The sequence below is a fragment of the Physcomitrium patens genome, chromosome 5 (genome assembly GCF_059467195.1).
Source record: "Physcomitrium patens ecotype Gransden chromosome 5, ASM5946719v1, whole genome shotgun sequence".
NCBI classification, from domain to species: domain Eukaryota; kingdom Viridiplantae; phylum Streptophyta; class Bryopsida; order Funariales; family Funariaceae; genus Physcomitrium; species Physcomitrium patens.
The window spans coordinates 5,232,889-5,258,200 of NC_143414.1; the positions used below are offsets into that span (position 1 = coordinate 5,232,889).

Genomic DNA, 25,312 nt, shown 5'->3' on the forward strand with positions numbered 1-25,312 from the left:
AAAAGATTTTTTCAAAAATTGTATAGAGTAACTGAACAGTTGGCCGTTAGTTCATTTCAGCAACACCCTTTCAACGGCACACCGGTGAACTGCCACATCAGTGTTCATGACGAAGAATACTCTTCCCTTACTCAAAACCGTGAATATTGCAAGACTACAGAGATTCTCCTCCTTGAATTGAATCATATTAACTTCTACATTCAAGTGCCGCTCGATTTCAATTCTTCCGCTCACACGTTTTCAAAAAGGATAGTAAACATAATGAGCGATAATTCATACAAGGATTGAACATGACAAATCGAGTAATTCTCAGAACCAGGTGCACAACCAGCGCGAAAACTCCGACAACGGACACATTAATTTCTTTCCTCAAAACCGTGAATAGAGAAAATCTGTCTGCTCACAGTCCCTCTTCACATAAAAACTTGACACTCATTTTCACCTTCAACCAACACAATCCCTGCTCGTTCGCTAGGAACAGAAGTTGCTGCAAACCCGCTGTAAGTCGGATTGCATTCATGTATCCGACTGCAAGACAGACTCTTCCGCATTCTACCATCTGCTACTGGCCTTGACACTGTGTCGAAGCAAGGTGACGCACGGAGTAAACACAACCGTTCGTCATCACATGTTCCGAACACCAACGTTGCGACATTTCAGGGATCAGCGTCTCCCGTGGCACACCAAAACACGTTCATTCTTGTGTAATCATCCTTTACTGAACCAGCGTGGCTGGAAACACCCAACCGCCAATAATTTGCAACACTTACTCCTCTATGGTACAGAATGCAAGGCGATCTTGCGCCTCAGCCGTCATCTCTTCGACGGATCATACATCTAGTTGCCGGGAACGAAGTTGGTGGCGTATGCCCATGCGTTGTTCGCAACGGGGTCAGCCAGGTGGTCGTTCAGGTTCTCCAGGGGTCCCTTGCCGGTGACGATAGCCTGGACGAAGAACCCGAACATTGAGAACATTGCCAATCGCCCGTTCTTGATTTCCTTCACCTTCAACTCGGCGAAGGTGTCGGGGTCGTCGGCCAAGCCCAAGGGGTCGAATGAACCTCCTGGGTAGATGGGGTCCGTCACCTCACCCAAGGGACCACCGGCGACGCGGTAACCCTCCACGGCTCCCATCAGGATCACCTGGCATGCCCAGATGGCCAAAATGCTCTGTGCGTGCACAAGGCTGGGGTTGCCGAGGTAGTCCAAACCTCCCTCGCTGAAGATCTGGGCGCCAGCCTTGAACCACACGGCCTCTCCGAACTTCACACCGCTCTTGGCCAGGAGCTCAGGGGTCAAGCACCCCAAGGCTCCGAGCATGGCCCACCGGGCGTGGATGACCTCCAGCTCGCGGTTGCGGGCGAACGTCTCGGGGTCGGAGGACAATCCAGCGGTATCCCAGCCGTAGTCACCAGCGAACTCACCATTCAGGTACGAGGGGGTCTCGCCGGAGAATGGGCCCAGAAACTTGGGTCGGTCAGCGCCATACCTACACCAATCAGTCACATCGCCGACTGAGTAATCAAGCATCGCAACCTCTGTTTGCACAAACCACTCGCATGTCCCCGAACAAACATAACACCAACCAGCACCCTTGACACACTCTCCATAAACCCGGCATTGTGTCATCAGCACTCGCATAACACCCATCTACCAGACTCACAAAAACGCGAAGCTCACCAGATGCTGTCAGACCCAGCGGACTTGCGCATGGTGACGCGGGCCTCATTGGCACCCACCCTGCGGGACAGCTCGTTCACGGGCTTGAGCAAGCTCTGCCCAGCCAAGGCGGTAGAAGCGCAGGCGGTAGCGGCAGCCATGGCTGAAACACACAATGCACAGCGAAGCTATCACGAGATTGACACACCGGAAGTGCAAGCCGCTGCGAGTCAATAACTACAGTTGGAGGCGGGAGGGGCAATTATAGCACAGATGGAGGGGCAGGACACAGCAGGATAAAAGGGCAGCAGGAGCACTTATCGGATAAGACGATATCGGAACCCGGATGAGCGGAGGTTCATGTCGTCAACTTATTAGCTCGATGCGGTCCGGGCCATCTCCGACCAGGGAATTGGATTCCGCCCGAGGCACGCTCTTCCACGTGACGCTCGCCATCTAATTGCGTGGTGGGTTGCACCGCTCTTGCTTCGCCGCTAGACTCCGTTTACCGGCGGTCTTGAGTGCGCTACTCGTTTTCCGAGCCAATCTTTCATTTTATTTAAGTTATGTATGTTGTTCATTTGTATTCTTATACGCTAGCACCTCTTCTGTTTGCCAGTGTGTTCCACAGATTTAGATGATCATGTCGCTAGTGCATGGTCTGTATAAGCAATAGCATGTGGTTTTGATTCTTGCAATTTTCGCTTGTTTCTATAAGCGTGACGTGAACTTCAATGGGTAAAGGAATCATTAGGTGGACACCTCGTCTTACTGTATGGACATTCTTCTTTTGTTGTTTGGACACCTCTCATGCCACGCACTCCTTCATATTCACAACAGATCTCTTACTTGCACTAAAAAGTTTTAGGGTATGTGTATAGTAAAAGATTTTTTATGTAAATTTAATTAGCTTTTTAAATCAAATTAAAGAAGTGTATAAAATCTATTATGAAATTGATTAAAATTTGATCAACAAAATAAAATAAATAGACAAATAAGGAGAAGATGAAATGAATTGCAATGAGCCATTACACACAATTCTTTTACTGTGTACTTATCCTAAACACTTTCAATGTAAAGAAGAGCTTTATTGTTTATGTGGGGGAGATGTGTGACACAAAGAGGTGTCCATGCAATAGAATGGGGTGTACACCTAACAATTCCCTTGATTTATGTTGAAGATATTACATATCAATTATATATATAGTATTGTTGTTGGTAGAATATACAAGGAAATTGAAATCAAAATTAGTGCCCAAAATTCTCTATATGCTTTTGGAATGGACGTATGTACAAGCATATGTTAGTTCTTTTAAAGTTTTGATATCTATGGTGAGGATGAAATATGCCATTGTATATGTCAATGAGGTAGAAAAATGCATCTTATGGCAATATATTTACTAAGTGAGTTTTTTTTTAATGAAAAAATAAGAAATAAGAAAAACACATATTGTGTTGGTGTTTGTATATATTTTGTTTGTTGAAAATTTATTCATATAGTTTTGATTTTTTTACTATTATTATTTTTAAAATTTTAAAATATTATATATAAAAATAATAACTCTATTTTACACCACAATCCAAAAGTATGAATTTTTAATTTTTTTGTATCTTTTTTTTATAATTGGAGTTTGATTTTTGATGAGATAATATATTTGTTCAATAATAGCCTTCATAGAATTTATCATATCATTTTTAAAAATATCATATATTTTAAAAAAATTCCAATATAATTTTATTGAAGGTGTTAGTTTGAATTGTTCTTATGAGATTTATATAACTAAAAATGTTGAATTTTTTATTAGCACTAGAAAGATAAAAAATTATGAGTAGTTTAAATATAAATATTTATAAGATTCTATAATTCAATATTATAAAGATTTAAAAATAAATATTGATTTTTTTGCCTTATTAGGTATACAAACATTTTTTTTTATCAATAACCATTACTTCTAAAGCTGCTTAAATGATTATTTTTGAATCTTATATTTTTTATTTAGAATATTCCTAATTATAAACAATATAGAAAAACCTTGGATAAAGTAGTGCCTTATGGTATCTTTATTTACATGATTACTATTATATTAAGTACATTCTATACAAACCACCTCACATAAGAGGTGATATCATTCAAAGGGCCTTGTCTAATATTTGTAAAGAACAAAAGAACTTATTATTACTAATTATGAGCTTATATTGATAAAATAATGTTCCTTGGAATTATTTCTATTTAATAAATTCTTCCTTAATATAGGATCTATATCAAGCATATATTGAATTTTTCAAGATTGTATCAAGGACATAAATCTTTTTTAAAAAAAAATTCAATACATTCTAATGTTACTTAAAAAGACTAAAAAATCTCTCAAATATGGTAATATATTGAACTAAAATGGCTATTGCCAAAGATAAGAAGACTAAAAAGTCTTGAAATAAGACTAAAGACCAGAAAGGTATTGACAAAAATGAAAAAGGTTTCATTCTTGCCGCCATATATATTCTTAACTAGGAGCTACCTAGAAATGTCATCTATGACCTCCAACTGTCAAGGACAAGAACTCGATGAAAAATCAATTCAGTCAAGTGAGCCTTTACTCAAAGAAAGTTAACAAAATATAAATAAATAAGTATGTATATTGAAAGAGAAACTAGAATGGCTATTGCCAAAAGACAAGAAAACTAAAGACCCTTGAAACTAGACTGCAAGCAAGAAAGAAGTTGACAAGAGTGAAGAAGGCTTCACTCTTGTCTCTATATATACTATCTAACTAGGGGCTACATGGTGACATTCTATAGGACCTCCAATATGTGTTGACTTTGTAGGACACATGCCTTGACTTACAAGGCAAGTTTTTCTACGTGTGAGCCACATAGTGAGCTTGATCTTCAAGCTAACAACATGTGTGGCACATGGCCAACTTGTTGACCATGTTTCTAATCCAAAAAGTCAATTAAAGATACCTATGAAGTCAAAGCAGTGTCTATGAAGCTTCTAGGAAGCTTTCATATTAAATATTATAGAATTAACTTACTTTTACCTACTTTAACTTACTTCCACCTATTTTTATATGTAATTATTAGCTTATATAAGTATGTCCGTGACATTACCCCCCCTTCTAGGGATGAATTCCACGAGGAGCGGTCATCATATGTTGAGGAAATCTATGATGCGGCAAATTGTATTCGCCACATACTCTGATCTTTGTTCTCTTTGAAGATGATTGATAGGGCCTCTCAACCATCGGTAGTGTCCCATACCAGGGCGGAAAGATCACCCAGTTATTTGATCATTGTTGAGGCCTTCATAACTTCCTTCGAATAGAACATTTGAAACACCATCAAGAGTTGTTCCTACCTCTAACAAAATCACCAAACATTGGGAGTCCCTTCCCAAATCGTGATACCAAATATGTTGTATCTCGCCATCTATTCGAGGAAGAACATGTCGTTCTTGAAGATCTTCATCTTGATTACATCATCTTGACGGTTGTGAAAATCGTAATATCTCGTTCGATAAGTCAGCAAATTAAGGCTCTTGAGTCGAATCCGCTAGTTGTTGGTTCTCCATCTCCTGAGCGTCACTACTACAAAGAAGCTACGAACAAGAATTGAAAGTAGAATGTTATCTTGCCTAGATGTTATTTTTTTTATAAAGAAGGTTTTCATATTGATTTTGATGGATGTTGTCGATGAAAAGCCTCCACCGCCTTTGTTGCATTTACAAGATTCTTTATTGGCTCCCATATGCGTTCACTAATATCATATCCGTGCCAATAGACAAGATATTCCAATTTATTTCGGCGCTGCCTTGAATCTAAGACTTCTTCTATTTCAAACTCTTCATTATTGTCCACTTCTATAGGAGGAGGTAGAGCTTGTCATCTTCTTGGTATGTCCACTGTTTTATATGGTTCAAGAAGGAACACATGGAATACTGGATGAATTTTCATTGACTCCGGTAGATGTAAATGATATGCAACTGGATTGATCTGTACAAAAATAGGAAATGGTCCCAGCCTTCAATAGTCCAACTTGTCACAAGGACCAGTGGTCTTGATATTGCGATGAAGTAGCCATACCTTATCACCCAAGAGGAATGGTGGTTGTTCCTTTCGATAGACATCCGCATTGACTTTTTGTTATTCTTGAGCCTCTTTTAACTGCGCCTTCATCGTTGCATGTAGCTCTGATAAATGAATCACCAAATCTTTCACAACAAGATTATCATCTTTTGAAAAGTCAAAAGTATCAAGTCGTGGATGATAACCATAATTAGCAAAGAAAGGTGTTTGTTTTGTAGAAAAATGTACCATGTTATTGTAAGCAAACTCTGCCAATGGCAAAAGAGTTGTCCAATTATCTTGTTGGTAGTTAATGGTATATCTTAAATATTCCTCCAAAACTTGATTAACACGCTCCGTTTGTCCATCAGTTCCAGGATGGAATGCCAAAGATAGTTTTATATCCACTTTTAGAATCTTAAGAAGAGTCAGCCAAAATCTTGATACAAATTGAGTTCCCCTATCTGATATAATATCCTTGGATAATCCATGATAGCGATAGATATTGTCAAAAAAGAGCTTGGCTATTACTTCACGTGTGATAGATTTTGTACATGGTACAAAATGTGCCATCTTGGTAAAACGATCTACTATCACGAATATAGAGTCATAATAACCTGAGATTGAAAGATCGGTGATGAAGTGCATAGAAACAGAAGACCATGGTTGTTCTGGAATAGGTAATGGCTGAAGAAGTCCAAAAGGTCGATGACGAGGAGTTTTTGATCTTGAGCAAACATCACATGATTGTACAAAATCTTTGACTGCCTTCTACATTTGAGGCCACCAAAAATTCCAAGATATCAGCTCCAAAGTCTTATTATATCCAAAATGTCCTGCTCCTGTGAAGTCGTGACAAGCTTGAAGAATACGTAAACGTGCTTCTCCTTCTGGAACATATAGGCATCCTTCGAAATAGAGTAGCTTGTTCTTGAATTCAAATTTAGAGGGATCATGAGATTTAGAAGAATTATTCTTGATATCATGAACAAGAGGGTCTGAAGACATACTTAAGTGGACTTGTTTAAGAAAATTTAAATCGATTGTCAATGTTGATTTTATTGCTCGAAGATGAAATTGCTCCGGCTTCAAGAGAACCATTCTTTATTGCTCAAAAGCTGCATCTCTTTCTTTTGGTGCAAGATAAGAACGTCTAGACAAGGCATTGGACACACCTTGTTGTTTTCTTGATCGATAAGTGATGATGAACTCGAATCTTGATAAAGAAATGCTCTAATAAGCTTGATGACAATTTAATACACGTGTTGACATAAAATATTTGAGGTTCTTGTGATCCATATATACGGTGATTGGAATAGAAGCGCCTTCTAGATAATGATGCCATTCTTGAAAAGAATCCACAATTGCAAGAAGTTCTTTGTCGTGGATCTCATAATTGATTTCTGCTAGTGAGAATTTTCTTGAATGAAAGGCTATTGGATGAAGTTTGTCATTTGTTCCTATTTGTGATAAAACCACACCCAGAGCAAAGTGTGATGCATCTGTTTCTATAAAGAATGCTTTCGAAAAATCAACACGATACAAGATTGGTGCAAAAACAAACGCTCTCTTCAAAGATTCAAAAGCAACTTCCGCTTCTTGATTCCATTGGAGTTTGTCTTTACAAGTCAAACGTGTAAGTGGAGCTACAACTCAAGAGAAGTCTTTGATGAAGATCCGATAGTAGTTGGCAAATTCCAAAAAACATTGGACATCTCTTACCATTTTTGGGATCTTCTAACTTATAATAGTTTGAACTTTCTTAGGATCCATCATAAGTCCATCATTTGAAATGATGTAACCTAAGAAATCGACTTAAGTAGTGTGGAATACACACTTTTCTATCTTAGCATAGAGTCCTGCATCTCTTAATTTTTGTAACACACGATGAACATAAAGTTCATGTTCTTTTGGATTCTTAGAATAAATCAAGATATCGTCTAGATAACATACCACAAAATCGTCCAAAAACTCTCAAAAAATATCATTCATTAGATGTTGAAAAGCTACTGGTGCATTTGTAAGTCCAAAAGGCATGACGTTGTATTCAAAATGTCCATACCTAGTTTGAAATGCAGTCTTCCATTCATCTCCTTCTTTGATGCGTACTAGATTGTATACTCCCCGAAGATCTATTTTTGTATAGATCTTAACTTGATTCAATTGATCAAGAAGTCCAGATATTAAAAGTAGTGGATACCTATTCTTGATGGTAATCTTGTTGAGTCTTCGATAATCAACACACATCCGCAATGATCCATCTTTTTTCTTCACAAATAGAATTGGAGCTCATGTCGGAGATTTTGAATGGCATATGAAATTCTTGGCTAGATTTTCTTCAATATGCTCCTTGAGTTCAATCAATTCATTTTGTGATAAACTGTAGATTGGTCCAAATGGTGGTTGTGTTCCTTCTTGAAGGTCAATTGAACAATCATAGGGACGATGTTCCGGGAGTGTATCCGTATTCTTTTTTTCAAATACATCTTGAAATTCTTAATATTGGCTTGAAATGCCACTTGAATTCTTTTCACCAATAGAAATAGGTGTAGCATAAATAATATATGATGATTCTTTCATAGTAACATGCAAGAAAGCTTTTATACCTATAAATACGGGTTTAATTGAACTGGACTTATGACTCTCTACTTGATTAACTACACTATTAATTATACTTTTAGAGAAAGTAAGAGTTTGGGAAATCCAATCTATTTGAGGGTTGTATTTTCCCAACCATGATAATCCTAAAATGACTGGATTAGAGGGAGATCTAATGATATTAAATATTACAAAACTATTATGACCATTGATTATTACTTCTATAGGAAGGGTTTTGTGAGTAATATCTCCAGAAGACAATGGACGACCATCTATGACTTCTACATGAACAGATTTAATTTTCTTTACTAAAGATATGCTATGTCTTTTAGTAAATTCTTCGTCTAAAAAACACGCTAAGGCTCTTGAATCTAACAAGGCAGAGACTTTGTAATGTTTAGGTCCTAACATAATATTTAATGTAAAACAAGGAGAGGGCTCTAAGGAGAGAATAGGACCTTTACTAGATGTTGTGCAAGGTTCCAGCTGCATGGTCTCTATTGTAGCTGGACAAACTCGTTTTTCGACATATTATCTTCTTTCACAGCCATACTCCTCATTATATGGTTGCGCCGTTTCTTTGGACAATGTTGAGCAGTATGCTTTGGTTCTCCACAATATAAACATAATCCTTTTTGATGACGACGAGTCTTTTCTTGCTTAGTAAGAGGTTTGAAATGTACTGCATCAATTTGCATATCCTCTACTTCCGAATGTATGTGTTGAAGAGGTGTTGGTGTTGCCATTGAATTATAGTAACGTTGTCGTATTACGTGCTTTCCTGCTCAAGAACACGCCGGGCGTCTAGCTGTAGAAGGTAGTATGGAGATTCGCCGATAGTCAAGCAGTCTATCAGTTTTGACTCCTGGAATATAAACGACTGCAACAATGTACCGTAAATCTATACGGATGCTCTTCGACTGCTTGTCGAAGTCCTTTTTGCCCCAACCGGTAGGTCTCTAGACGTTACAGAGAACCCCAAACAACCCAAACTGTTAATCTTCAATATCGCTTTGTACTTACGATCTTGTATCCACTGACTGTCTTGTTAGATTAACCCAATAAATTTCATTCACTCCACATACTCAATCCTATAGACACCCTTTTAATCCTTCAATCACAGACGTAACTTGATTTCACAAAACAGTCAAGAGTATTCAAACCCACTTCATTAAAAATCCCGATTCACCATTACAATACTGACTTCAGCAGCGATTGCCTCAGTCTTTCCAAAACTCTACGAAGAAGAAAAATCCAAATTCTATGTCTTTCCTTCCCCAACCCGAAGCATGAAGCTCCTGTTCTCTAATCCCCTTGATCTTCAAAAACCTCCAATGAAAAACCAAACTAGTAACCTTGCAAAAGCTTGAAACTAGCTACCCCCGATTCCTAGAGAAAAAAAAACCCCCCCCTGATCTCTGATCTGAAAAAAAAAAAAAAAAAAAAAAAAACCCCTAAAAACTGATTCTCCTTCAAACTTATTCTCCCCCTAACCTTATCCTCTTGAATTCCTTCAATCTTCCGTCTTGGATCCGAAATTGGCTCCCGTCGTCAGAGCTTAGATCCGAAATTGGCTCACGTCATCAAGGCCTTCTCCTCCGTTTTTACCGCAAACAACGTTCCTTGAAACGGCACAGAGAACAGGACAGCCTGAAACAAAATCAAAACCCCGTACTCGGGTCCACATTGAGTCGCCCGACCAATTCAGGTCCCATATTGGGAAAGATGCCCGTAATAACCTAGATGTTCACATAATTGGATCAAATTGGTCCTCACATCAGATTGGCTAAGACCCGTAGTAAGACCTGGATTTCCCATAATTAGATTGCATTGGGTTGATCAGCCAATTCAGGTCTCATATTGGGTAAGAGGACCCGGATTAGATTCTCAAAATTGGATCCAATTGGCTCTTCGAACCCGTCGTGTGAATTGGTCCTTCTCTTCCTACTGACTTTTGTTATTGGAATTGAACGGAGCATTTCAGTATGCCCCGGCTGACTGTAACGGGGTGACTGAACCTGGCCACTCAGTATTTGTACAGGAGTTGGTCGTTGCTCCCAATATTTGAGGTAACTGAATATTAATAAAATTCCCCTTTCTTTTTATTTTCACTGTAGACTCGTGTTACAACACGACATCCACCCCTTCTGAACCTGTGCATCCTCCGGTATGCACCAATTTACCCAATTGCTGTTTGCTTCAGAATATATCCTCTACGTCTTTGTCCAGTTCGTCTTCGTCACCTTCATTATTCAAATCACTTTCATCTTCTTGCTGCGGAATCTCTATACCTTCATTAAGGTCTTCCATATTCATCTCTGCGTGTCTTCGTTTAAATATTTTTACTCGCTTCTTTGCAATTGGTGTTTTTAATTTTGTACAATCCATTTAAAATCAACAACCCATTTAAAATGAATAGCCAGAGGATACATAAGATGAAGACCATCTCGATGTCGGATATTAGAATCCGATTGACAGATTTCACATGACTCTACAAATGAGAGCACATCTCGATACATATTTTTCCACCAATATCGTTCTTTGAGTTTAGCAAAAGTAGCCCAGATTCCTCTATGCCCTGCCCATAAACTATCATGAAACTCCTTTAATAATTTTAGTTTTTCTTCCTTTTTGCCTATCACTCGTTGTGGCATCCCAATTCCTTTCTTCGGTCTCTTCCATAAGAATCCATCTCGAAGTAAAAATCCATATGCTTTTTTTCTTATTTGTTTGAATTTTTCTGTAGACCAATTCCCTTGCTTAGTCAAGGTATTCAAATAATGACCAACATCCAATAATTCTCCTTCATAAGATTCTTCAAGAAATAGCTTGTCTTCTCTATTGAGATTTGATATTGAATAGAATTTCAATCCGACATCATCAATGTCTTCAACCATTTCGTCCTCCCTCTCGTATCTTGCTCGAGATAGCATGTCTGCTACTAAATTGTCCTTCCCAGTGATATGCTTAAATTTTGGATTTAGTGACTTAATATAAGCAATCCATCTCAACATTGCAATATCTGGCGTTGAACAGTTAATAATCATTCCAAGCAATGGCAAGCAATCTGTTTCAATTACTACTACTGCCCCAATCAAATAGTCCTTTTCAGCTTTCATAGCCGAAACAACTCCCCAAAGTTCTCTTTTGACTTGCGAATATGCACGCTGACGAATACTTAAAACTTTAGCTCCAAATCGAACTGCAAATCTACTCCCATTTGAATCATCTTGACCAATAGCCCATCCAACGGCAATTGGACTAGCGTCCACAGTAAGAATCACTGGTATATTGCACTTATAATCAACCTTCCTCAATATTGGAGGTGACATCAATAATTTCTTCAATCTTTGCATTGCCTGAATATGCCTTTCTTCCCATTTAAATCGGTAATCCTTGCGTAACAGTTCATATAATGGATCCGCTATGTGAGCAAAATGAGGGATCCTGATTTGATAAAATACATATGCACCCAAAAACCTGCGAACCTCTGTTAAAGAATCACAATCCTCTTTCATCCTTCCAATTGCATCAACTTTAGTCGGATCTGGTTTTCTTCCGTAAGATCCACATAAATGTCCAACAATTACAACCTCTCGTACTCCAAATACGGACTTCATACCCGATAATGTAAGATAAACTTCTCCAAGCCGAGTTAAAATCTTTTCACAATCTTGTATATGATCAACAACATATCTGCGACACCCCCTCGTATCTAAAGTTTCATACTTGTCTCCTTCTCTGCACCCTTTTATAGGAACATCATCCAGAAAAGGCATAGTCTTTTCCGAAATAAAATCTCTCAATACCTTATTCATCTCATTCATCATATGCACAACGGAGTTGGTCGCGCCTTGAGGAAGAGTGCACATTCTAACCAATCCAAGTGGTGTCATCATCGTTGTCATATCTCTACTTCCTTCGGCAAGTTGAAATTGATCATAACCTGAATACAAATCACCCATTGAATAGATCGCCCTTCCAGCAAACGCCTCAGCAAATTCATCCACAATAGGTCCAATTCCTGCATTCCTGACAGTTACAGCATTCATCGGCTGCATATCTTAAATAAACCGTAGTGACCCATTCTTCTTAGGTACCGTAAACCATCGACTAGAATACGGTGCAAATGAAGGTTCTAATATTTTCATCTTTATCTTTTCTTTCAATAGTTCGACCAATTTAGGTAAATGTGCCCTTGGTACTGGAATCGGTCTTAGATTCCAAGGTACATGCGGTACAGTGAAGATAACCATAGGTGTTATAATATTTAGATCCACACACCCAATTTCATGAGATTCGAAGGCAAACGATCTACCTTGTTTAGCCAACATCTTTTTGAAGCAAGTAATTTCCTCCGGCAATAAAGAACCATCAGAACCAATCTTCAATTCTTCAAAAGTCTCTTCAGTAAACTGATGTCCAATACTCATTGGATCTCTTAAACTTGCTTCTTTTGATGCTTCTCCCATTTGTTCTTTAGAATCCTCTGGTAATGGTCCGGCAACAGGCTTTACCTTCTTATCTGCCGTTTTATATCTCATCTCTACTGTGACTTCTGGTGCTTGAAAAGATTTAAGCATGGTATAAACCTCTCTCGAATGAATCTCAACAATCTTATCATTATCCCCTAACCCAATAGATGTAATCAATTCCAATGAATCTTCCAGTCCATTTTCTTCATAAACACCCAAAATCCTCTCATCATCTTGCAATGTACCTATCTTGCGTAATTGTCTTTCAATATTATATAATCTTTTTCTTTCTTTTCTTTTAAAATCATCAACTTTCTTATACATAATATTTCCATTCTCCAATATACCAATAAAACTTGCATCAAAGGCACCTTCATCTCGCGAGAGTACCTCTTCTTTTGTACCTCCATAATCTCGCTTTACAGTGGTACCTCTCCAAAATCCTTAAATCCTTCAACAATCTTTGGCAATGGTTTCTCCCTCAACCTATCTCGATTCCGTTCATGGTTAGGAGGTACTGTTAGAAATTGTACAGCTTTCCTCCCATCTTCGCTCCGTACCCTTGCATAAGCAGAACCATCGTCAAGTACTTTTGTTTCCATCCGTGTTGTCGTGATATAAGGTTGTTCTAAAATCAACGGATAAGACGTTGTATCTTGAACGAAGAAATGTTGCTCCGTCGTAACATCCCCAATCCGAATTTTGACATCTGGACAAGCTCCATGTAATTCGCCCCGTGTGTTATTAGCTGCTCGTATTGCCCATCTATGTTCCATATCAATTAGCTATTTTTGCTTTTTATAAAGATCTTTAGACATGAGATTTATTTCAGAACCATGGTCGACCAAAGCAACTATTGGTTCTTCTATATCTCCTACCTTCACCAATACCTCAGTAGTTGCCCTTGCCCAATGCTTTCGAGTATAATGGCTCAAAGTTTCCATTTCCTTGTCACTAGAATCTTCGAAACATACTCGCTGATTATACCCATTCTTTTCATTTGTTGGTTGCTTGTAACAAAGATCAACCTCTTCTTCATCTCTACATATTCTTACATCAATAGCATGACTCATTCCAGTTTCGCCCATTAATTGCCTCTTTCGCTTAATGCTGTCAATGATAACATCATGAAACTCCTTCTTTGCAATTTCCAAGACTTCTTTCAATGTGAATTCCACCTTAGCATTTAATATACGTTCTTCCAACACCCCTTTCAAATTTGTTGCCGCTTCAATGTCAGAAAGTAGCTTATAAGCAATTGATTTGCCCTTATCTTTTGTCTCCGTTGTTTTTTCTCCCAATGATGCTGAGGCATCCTTTACAGGCAATTCTTGTGAAGCTGCCTCCCGAGCCTTGTCTCCTCGAGTTTGCCTCTTAAAAGAATTTCCTTCTCTAATATCATCAAAATTTCCTCGTCTTTTTTCTTCCATCAAAGCTTCATGTTGGCTCTTAGCAATATATGCATGAACTGAAAGAGACTCAACAGGATCCTCCCAACCTGTTCTACCTCGTATTGTAGCTGCAGTTCTCAATAACGTTTCTCGAGGTAATTTTCGTTCTTGCATTGTAGAAACGGCAGAAGCCTAAAACTCACTAGTTTCCGTACTTCCACCAATTTCATCATCTACTCTAGCACCATAACTTGCACTTTCTCATGCTACTGTTTCATGCTCCTTTAAGTAATCTTGAACCAATGCTCTCATTCCTCCCTTGCGAAAATTGGTTTGAAGAAGATCCTCCCTATCTTTCAATGCTATCTTCCCATCTTTTCAGCAACTAATTTCCTGCCGTATCATATTATTAAATTCATTGCAATCTTTTCTAGTGTGTGAAGCATCATCACACCAAATGCATCTTTGTACATATCCTTGTTTTGAAACATTCTTCGAATTGTTTATAGAAGTATTCTCTTCAAGTCTTGCCAATTTGATTTGAAGATCTCGCATTCCTCGTATAATTTCTTCCATACCCATATCTCCTTTCTTTGACAAGGATGTCGAAGGTTGAACTGTAGGCATTGTTGGTGGTGTTGTACGTACTGGAGCTTTGGGTGCTTGTACTGTTTTCGGAATATTGCTCCTATCCTTCCTCCTTTCTTTTTTTGTAAGCAACCCCACCGCATCTTCAATGTTCTTCCACTTCATTATCAATCCTTCATCTTCTTCTTTGTCTTGAAGAAGGGGTTCTAATTTCTCTTGCAATTCTCCATCAGCAGCTTGAAGAAATAGATCAACTTTGTTCGGCTCCAATGTCAATTTTTCTACCTTCGATAATTGAGAGTACTGCCTCTCAAATTCCCTTAGTAGCTCTGTTGCTTGCAAATTCTTATTGGGCCGTTCAATCCATCCCAGAAACAGCTTCTTAGTAACGCGATCAGCATCTTCCAAGAAATATTCGTCTTTCAATGCATGTGAAAAATCCTCCCATGAATTCCCATAACGATCCGTAATCTATGTAATGTGGTCCCTTATCTCCGGTATCGTGGCAAGTCCAAATAGCGCAACCATTTTCTTCTCAGAAACCCGATTTAATTCTATTTCACGAACATAACATCTTAAATACCTTGAAATATTCCTTCCATCAAATTGATCAATTTTATTGACCACTGCTTGCAATGCTTTGGTTGCCAAAGCTTCCTTTCGATCATTGCTTTACTGTTGCTGCATTGACAATGAGAAGGCTTGAAACAAACTAGCGATAGACGGATCCATGTGCATACCTTGTCCTTTAGAAGACTCCCCACCAAAAACTCCTCCCAAAAATCCTTCAAAATTTTTATTTTCGTTTTCCATAAAAATAAAGATAAAATCAACCGAAATCCAATACCTTCCACCTCAAGCTTTCACGTCGGGTTCACCACTTTTTTTCGTATTACGTGCTTTCCTGCTCAAGAACGCGCCGGGCGTCTGGCTGTAGAAGGTAGTATGGAGATTCGCCGATAATCAAGCAGTCCATCAAGTTTGACTGCTGGAATATAAACGACTGCAACAATGTACCGTAAATCTATACGGATGCTCTTCGACTGCTTGTCGAAGTCCTTTTTGCCCCAACCGGTAGGTCTCTAGACGTTAGAGAGAACCCCAAACAACCCAAACTGTTAATCTTCAATACCGCTTTGTACTTACGATCTTGTATCCATTGACTGTCTTGTTAGATTAACCCAATAAATTTCATTCACTCCGCATACTCAATCCTATAGACACCCTTTTAATCCTTCAATCACAGACGTAACTCGATTTCACAAAACAGTCAAGAGTATTCAAACCCACTTCATTAAAAATCCCGATTTATCATTACAATACTGACTTCAACAGCGATTGCCTCAGTCTTTCGAAAACTCTACGAAGAAGAAAAATCCAAATTCTATGTCTTTCCTTCCCCGACCCAAAGTATGAAGCTCTTGTTCTCTAATCCCCTTGATCTTCAAAAACCTCCAATGAAAAACCGAACTAGTAACCTTGCAAAAGCTTGAAACTAGCTCCCCTCGATTCCTAGAGAAAAAAAAAACCCCCCCTGATCTCTGATCTGAAAAAAAAAAAAAAAAAAAAACCCCTAAAAACTGATTTCCCTTCAAACTTATTCTCCCCTTAATCTTATCCTCTTGAATTCCTTCAATCTTCCGTCTTGGATCCAAAATTGGCTCCCGTCGTCAGAACTTAGATCTGAAATTGGCTCACGTCATCAAGGCCTTCTCCTCTGTTTTTACCTTTAAGAGATCCATTTACTGCAAACAACGTTCCCTGAAACGGCACAGAGAACAGGACAGCCTGAAACAAAATCAAAACCCTGTACTCGGGTCCACATTGAGTCGCCCGACCAATTCAGGTCCCATATTGGGAAAGATGCATGTAGTAACCTGGATGTTCGCATAATTGGGTCAAATTGGTCCTCACATCAGATTGGCTAAGACCCGTAGTAAGACCTGGATTTCCCGTAATTAGATTGCATTGGGTTGACCGACCAATTCAGGTCTCATATTGGGTAAGAGGACCCGGATTGGATTCTCAAAATTGGATCCAATTGGCTCTTCGAACCCGTCGTGTGAATTGGTCCTTCTCTTCCTACTGACTTTTGTTATTGGAATTGAACGGAGCATTTCAGTATGCCCCGGCTGACTGTAACGGGGTGACTGAACCTGGCCACTCAGTATTTGTACAGGAGTTGGTCGTTGCTCCCAATATTCGAGGTAACTGAATATTAATAAAATTCCCCTTTCTTTTTATTTTCACTGTATACTCGTGTTACAACACGACAACATTGAGGTCGGTTCTCAGATCGGAATTCAAAAAGGCAATTGTCGTACTTTACAGCAAAATCAATTGCTTGACTCAATGTTTGAGGATCAGGTAAGTTGAGCATTAATTTTTTTACCTCATATTGTAATCCGTAGAGAAATTGGCTAATTAGTATAGCATCATCCCAATTGATATCAGTTACAAGTTGTCGAAATTGTGAAGCATACAATGTTACTAATCGATTGCCTTGTCGTAAAATATGGATCTTATTGGTTACAACACAAATTGTATCATGTTCTCCATACATGGATCGAAACTCTGCCAAAAAAGCCTCTAAATTATCCAATATTGGATCTCTTCGTTCAAGAAAAGATGAAAACCATGATAGTGCTGAATTTGAAAGAAGCGTACCAAGGAATCTAACTTGCGATTCTGGAGTTGGATAGCTTTGGGATTGAAGTTCAATCACAAATTGCACTTGATTGATAAATCCTCGAAACTTAGATCTGGTGCCATCAAACTTCTCGGGTAGGGCAATTCTTGGTTCTCTAATATTTGAAGGACGTTCTACCATAGGAGAAAGGATATGGTTTGGTGCAGATGTTGAAGCAGCTCCAACCATTTCTATATCTTCACTTCCTGTCAATCTTGTTACTCCTTGTGGTAGTAAATTGAGTTGATGCATCGCAAGCATTAACTCCCTCAATTGCTCTTGCATTTCTGCCATTGTACTCTTTATTTCAATAAGTTCTGCCATGATAACACTTAGAAGAGAAAAGATGTCTAATATCGCTCAAGATAAATAGAAGAGAGGACTTGGGAACAAAGAAAATACTAAAGACAATATCAGTTTAGAAGAGGGTAATCCGCAACTTCTAATATGCTTATATCTTATCAAAAAAAAAGGGTAATCCACTCTTAATAAAGATTAGACAAAGCTTTAATATTGTAGGTGTACTCTTGTCAATCTGTCAAGGACAAGAACTCGATAAAAAATCAATTCAGACAAGTGAGCCTTTACTCAAAGAAAGTTAACAAAATATAAATAAATAAGTATGTATATTGAAAGAAAAACTAGAATGGCTATTGCCAAAAGACAAGAAAACTAGAGACCCTTGAAACTAGACTGCAAGCAAGAAAGAAGTTGACAAGAGTGAAGAAGGCTTCATTCTTGTCTCTACATATACTATCTAACTAGGGGCTACATGGCAACATTCTATAGGACCTCCAATATGTGTTGACTTTGTAGGACACATGCCTTGACTTACAAGGCAAGTTTTTTTACGTGTGGGCCATATAGTTAGCTTGATCTTCAAGCTAACAACATATGTGGCACATGGCCAACTTGTTGACCACGTTTCTAATCCAAAAAGTCAATTAAAGACACCTATGAAGTCAAAGCAGTGTCTATAAAGCTTCTAGAAAGCTTCCATATTAAATATTATAGAATTAACTTACTTTTACCTATTTTTACTTACTTCCACCTATTTGTATATGTAATTACTAGCTTATATAAGTATGTCCGTGACACCAACTCATGTTTAATTTGTAAGTTACATGTTTTAACTTATATGATAAGTTTCTTATATTCATACCATATTGTTACCTTGTAGTACAAGCTACCTACATGTATAGCAAATGGCTAACTTCTTAGCCAAGTTTCTTACTTATCAATCAATTATAAATATGTATAAAGTCAAATATATATATTTATGAAGATTTTAATAAACTTTGATGTAAGATAGTATCAAATCTATCTGCATTTATCTAGTACTTCTATTTATAATTTTTTATTTAGGTAAATATATATGACCACGTTGTGAAGATAAATTTCATCCCTTAATCCAAATTATAAGTTAGCCTTAATTAAGAGTTTCTTGTAATTGGTGGTTGAAAGTAGAATTAGAAAGAACAAGAACAAAAGAAGAACAATACAAAAGAAGTGAAGCAAATACAATCAAGCAATTATATACTACAAAACTAATCTTAATTTTTTTATTATATTTTTATTTAATAAAAACTAAAAATAAAAAATATAAATAAAAAATATAAATATATTTTTAAATAGATAATATTTTTAATCTTTTCAATGACATAAAAAACATGTAAATTCAAATCACTACGAATAAGTTATCATAGGTTAAAGATAGAATGTAAATGATAAAAAGATTTAGTCTAATTTTTTCTTAAAAAGTAACTTGCTTAAGAAATTAAGAGTTCGAGCCTTACTAAGGCTCACAAGTAGTGTGTATGGGTGTCTAAGAGAGGCCATAAGACCTCGGTCTTATTTTTCTAACTACCTTTAAGGTGCAACAACCCATATGGGACTTGTGCACCTCTCTTCTTACAAGGACTATACTAATTATTGATTCTTCTATTTTCTATTACTAAAATCAATATTTATACATTTTTGGCTTCACCATAGTATTTAAAAATATCTAATTAGCCAATTAATCTTAAGTATCCTTCAAATCTTACTCCATTTCTTCATAATAGCTTCCAAAGTAGTAAAACTCATTTTTATCAAAGTCTTAAAAATTACTCTCAATCTTCTAAATAAATTCTAAATAAAATTTAAAAATTATTAAAATTATTCTATAACACTCATATCAATTTAAATCTATAATTTAGTATTTTAATAAATTATTATGGTAATAAAATTAATTTAAATCTACTATAAAGCTTACTTTTTATATGACTAACCAAAAAGACATGAAGTTCATTTTCATGCTTCTTCTAACTTCTAAAAAATATTTATAATTTTTTTTATAAGAAATATACATAGATATAAGGCCAATATAAATATTGATCTTAACAAATTATCTTTAATAATCAATAATAAGTAAAAATACTAAACCAATTAATATTTTAATTATCTATTTGTGTAAGGATTTCTATACTAATCACCATATATTTTGATTTTAAGCACTTTAAATATATTTTTTTGTCCTAAAATAATTAGTGAGTCGATTTGATGACTCATATAAGTCATGAACATACTTATAGTTATTCAAATAATATGAATAGATAGAGGTAGATAAAAGTAGATTAATTTGATAATATCTTATAGAAAAGCTTCTTAAAAGCTTTATAAATATGGTTTCATCTTTATACATATCTATAGGTGATTGATAAGTTAGCAACTTGGCCAAAAAATTAGCTACTTATTAAACATATTAATAGCTTATGGTACAAGCTAATATTATGGTGTACATATAAAAAACTTACCTTACTAATTATGGCATGTATTTTATAAATTTGACATGTGTTAGAAGTCCTAAAGAGCATTATTATATAGCTTTTAAATAGATATTATATATAAAAGGAGTAAAGTATTCTTTACTCTTGTCATTTTTTTTTTGCTTTTGACCAAATTTTAAGAGTCTCTAGTTTTTTAGCATTTTGCAATGGCCATTCCAAGTTCTTTTAAAATATACCTATTTTCTTATTTTTAATTTATCATCTCTCTTTAGCTCATTTTTTACTTGTTTATGTATCTTCTTTGAATTATTATCCTTGACAATGCATGAAGTTATTTCTTCTTTCTAGGAACAAGTTCCATTAGTAGCTGTCATAATATATTGAATAAGTCTAAGTTGCAGCAAATTATATTTTTTACATATTTTTATCTTTATTCTCTTTAAAGGTAGTTGATAGGTCCTCTCAACTATTGATAATATCCTATTTTAAGATGAGAGGACCATCTTGTTATTTAGTCATTGTTAAAGTCTTTGTAACTTCTTTCAAATCAAAAATTTGTAAGATTATTTGAAGTTGTTTCTACTTCCAATAAAATCACCAAACATCAAGAATCTCTTGTACGATTGTGATAGCAAATGTGTTGTATCTTACCATCAATTTAAGAAAAAATTTGTCATTCTTTAAAATCTTCATTTTAATTATATCATCTTAAAGGCTATAATAATTCTAATGTTTCATCTAATAAGTCAAAAAACGATAGCTCTTGAGTTGAATCTACTAGTTTTAATTCTCTCTATATATAAATAACAAACAAAAATAAAAAAATAAAATATAATTTTTGATGAAATAAGTTTGCTATATATTACTTTTTCAGTAAAGATTTGTTATTTTTTATCTTGATTTTAATGGATGTTGTCAATGAAAAGCATCAAAATTCTTTTCAATATTTATAAGATTCTTAGTTGGCTCCTATATGCATTCATTAATATTATATCTTTGCAATAAGTATCTATTTTGGTCTTTTATTATTCTTGAGTTTCTTTTAGTTGTACCTTCATTATTATATGAAGCTCAAATAAACAATTTGCCAAATCTTATAAATCCTACAATAAAAAAACTATTCAATCATTTTATTGAAAGTTGATGATACACCTCAAATATTGCTCTAAAGTTTGGTTTATTCTCTTTGTTTGTCTATAGTTTGAGAATAAAAAGCCAATGATAGCCTTATATTTACTTTTAGAATCTTAAAAAGGATTTTTTAAAATCTTGATACAAATTGAGTCCTCCTTATCTAATATAATATCATTAGACAATCCATGATAGCAATAGATATTGTCAAAGAATGATTAAGTTATTTTTTTGCTAGTGATAGATTTTGTATATGTCATAAAATATACCATCTTAATAAAAAAAAATCTACTACTGTAAATATAAAATCATATAAATTTATGACTAGAAGATTCATAATAAAATCTATGGAAATAAAAGACTATAATTTTTTTAGAATAAATAATGGTTAAAAAAGTTCATAAGATTGATGACAAGGAGTTTATGATTTTGAACAAATATAACATGATTGTAAAAGTCTTTAACTACCTTTTATATTTGAAGCTACTAAAAACTTCTCATTATCAGCTCCTAAGTCATGTTGTATCCAAAATATCTAATGTTGGAAGTTGTGACAAGTTTAAAGAATACATAAATGTACCTTGTTTTTTAGAATATATTATCATTTGTTAAAATAGAGCAGATTATTTTTAAACTTGAACTTGAAAGTCTCATGAAACTTAGAAGTATTATTCTTAATATTATGAATAAGAAAATTAGAGGACATACTCAATTAAACTTATTTGAAACAAATTAAATCAACAATCATTGTCAATTTTATTTTTTATAAATAAAAATGATCCAACTTCAAGAAAAATGATCTTTGTTGATTACAAGCAATGTTTCTTTTTTTTGGTGCAAGATAAAAATATTTAAAATGAACATCTAATAAATCTTATCTTTTTTTCAAATTGATAAGTAATCATAAAATCAAATCTTGATAAAGTCATGTTCGAATGGACTTTAAAACAATTCAAAATATGCAATGACAAAAAAAACACTTGAAGTTCTAATAATTCAAAAACATAGTGATTGGATTGAAAGTACTTTTTTAAAAATACCAAATTTCTTAAAATAAATCTATGATTACAAAAAGCTATTTGTCATGGATCTTAAAGTTGATTTCAATGATTAAAAACTTTCTAGAATAAAAAACTACTGGGTACAGTTTGAAATATTACCACACTCATGGTAAAGTTTGATGCATTTATTTTTATAAAATATGCCTTAAAAAAGTTGATATTATATAAGATTGATGTAAAAATAAATCCTATCTTTAAAGCTTCAAACGATATTCTAGCTTCTTTTCTCCATTCAAGTTTGTCTTTATATGTCAAATGTATAAAAATAGCCACAACTTAAAAACAATTCTTGATGAAGGTCTAATAATAATTTGCAAATTTTAAAAAATATTCTACATTTTTATTTTTTTTTAAAATCTTCCAAACTATGAAAGTCAAGACTTTCTTGGAATCTAATATAATACCACTACTTGAAATGATGTATCCTAAAAAGACAATTTGAATTGTATGAAATACACACTTTTCTACCTTAACATATAATTTTGCATCTATTAGTTTTTATAATACAAGATAAATATGAAGTTTGTATTTTTTTTTTCTTAGAGTAGATTAAAATATTTCTTAGATAAAAAATGATAAAATCATCAAATAATATATAAAAAATTTTATTTATTAGATGTTAAAAAAATTGATATATTTTTGAGTATAAAAGATATGACATTATATTCAAAATACTCATGCTTAATTTGAAATTCAATCTTCTATTCATCTCTTTTTTTGTTGGATACCATATTATTAGCTCTTTATAGATCTATTTTTGTATAGATCTATGCTTGATTGAATTAATTAAGAAGTCTTGAAATCAAAGATAAATGATACTCATCTTTTATGGTGATCTTGTTAAGTTCTTTGTAGTCCACACTCATTTGTAAAGATCCATCTTTTTTTTCTTTATAATTAATATAAGAAATCTTCTTGGAGATTCAAAATGGCATATGAAGTTTTTAGCCAAGTTCTCATTAATGTATTATTTGAATGAAGCCAACTTATTTTGTGATAAATTATAGATTGGTCCAAATGGTGATTAAGTTTTATCTTAAAGATCAATAGAATAATCATAGAGACAATGCTTTGAAAGAATATTTATATTTTTTCTTCTCAAAAATATCTTTATAATCTTTGTACTAGCTTAGAATACTGTTTGAAGTCTTTTATCCATAAAAAATAAGTATGGCATATATAGCAAAAGATGACCCTTCTTTTACTGCATGCATAAAAGTTCTTACACCTACCAATAAGAATTTGGTTGTATTGGACTTATGAAATTCTCATTGATTAGCAAGATCTAAGTCTAAACTTTGAAAAAAATCAAGGTTACAAGAAGTCTAGTCTATTTAAAGATTATACTTTTCTAGCTACAATAATCCTAAAATAATTAGATTGGATGAGGATCTAATAATATTAAATAATACTAAGCTATTATGATCTTTAATTGCTATATCTAAAAGAAATGTTTCATTCATAATGTCTTCAAAAGACAATAAATGACCATTCATGATTTTTACACATATATATTTATTTTTTTGACTAAAGATATTTCTTTTTTTTATAACAAAAGCTTTGTTAATAAAAGAAGCTAAAATTCTTGAATCTAGGAAGGTAAAGACTTTGTGATTTTTTGGTTCTAAATAAATTTCTATTATAAAAGAAGCTGAGAGATACAAAGAAAGAATAAGACCATTATTAGATATTAAATAAAATTTTAGTCATGTGTTCTTCATTGTACCTAAAAAACTCATTTCTTGATATATTATTGTATTTTATAACCATGCTCTTTATTTTATAGTTGAGTTGCTTCTTTAAACAATATTAAACAATGTGTTTAAGTTCTCCATAATATAAGCATAAATCTTCATCATATGTCATGGACATATATATTTATCTCAATAATTACTTATATGATTAGGTAGAAGTACGTGAATATAGATTGATTTCATAAAGTCTTTTAGTGAAGCTTCCTAGAAGCTTCATAGATGCGGTGTCGTGTTGTAATTTATTCACAGTGTAAAAATAATGGTTATTATATTGATGTTATTTAATAAAGACCTTAAAAAATAATGAATTATTTTCTATGAAATTTCATAGTTTATAGAAATCTTAAATAACTTGTGTAAGTTTTATAAGTAAAAATAGAAGTATTAGGGAATTTAATATAGAAGATGTAGAAAGATATGGGTATTGATATTATAGTATTGTAGCCTTAGGCCATCTATGTGGATAGATAAGGCAAGGGTAAGAGGATCTTCACTCTCATTGGCTATAGGACATGACCAATGAGCTTCAAGGGGCTATCTGAGAGAAAACCGAAGCGGAGGCCACTTCTTCGAGGGGATTTTGAGGGTTTAGAGGAAAGATTTAGAAAGCTTGTGTTTTGGGCTATAATTTTGGTGTATAAAGTTTGTTATTTGAGTTTTGTATGAAAAAGTTAAAGTTGTTTGAAGTTAGGGTATGAATTGTTTACTAACTATCATTCTTTTAAGCATAGAGAAAGTTGTAGAAGGTATTCTGGAAAATGAAAAGAGTCGTTGGAAAGCTGGTTTGAAGGACTACAATTTTTGTGAGAGGGTTGTTAACTTTGAGTCAGCAATGAGAGAGTTATGGCTGTTTGAAGTCTAGATGTGAAATTTGTACCTACTGTCACTCTTTCAAGCATACATAGAGTTGTAGAAAGGAATTTAATAATCGGAAGGTGGAGTTGGAAAGTTGACTTGAAGAGCTTCAACTATTGTGTAAGATTTGATGAAATTAGATCTGAAGTGAGGAAGAAATGGCTGGTCGAAGTCAGAGCTTGCAAATTAAGGAAGGAAGTAAACCAAATCATTGATGGTTATGTTTTGAGCCATTTTTTTTAGCATTTTGAATGAATTTTGGCTAAAACTTGCCAAAGATGT

At 34.7% G+C, this 25,312-nt stretch overlaps 1 protein-coding gene across 1 annotated transcript; it reads right to left on the minus strand.

Annotated features, from left to right (window-relative positions):
* Window positions 1-340: 340 nt before the first annotated feature.
* Window positions 341-1,881, minus strand: LOC149989243 (chlorophyll a-b binding protein, chloroplastic-like). Its single transcript, XM_090250326.1, has 2 exons — window positions 1,681-1,881; window positions 341-1,489 (listed from the first exon to the last, which is right to left on the minus strand). Exons 1-2 carry the CDS (start codon window positions 1,818-1,820, stop codon window positions 838-840), a joined length of 792 nt encoding a protein of 263 aa, XP_090106452.1. The 5' UTR covers window positions 1,821-1,881; the 3' UTR covers window positions 341-837.
* Between the last annotated feature and the right edge of the window lie 23,431 nt (window positions 1,882-25,312).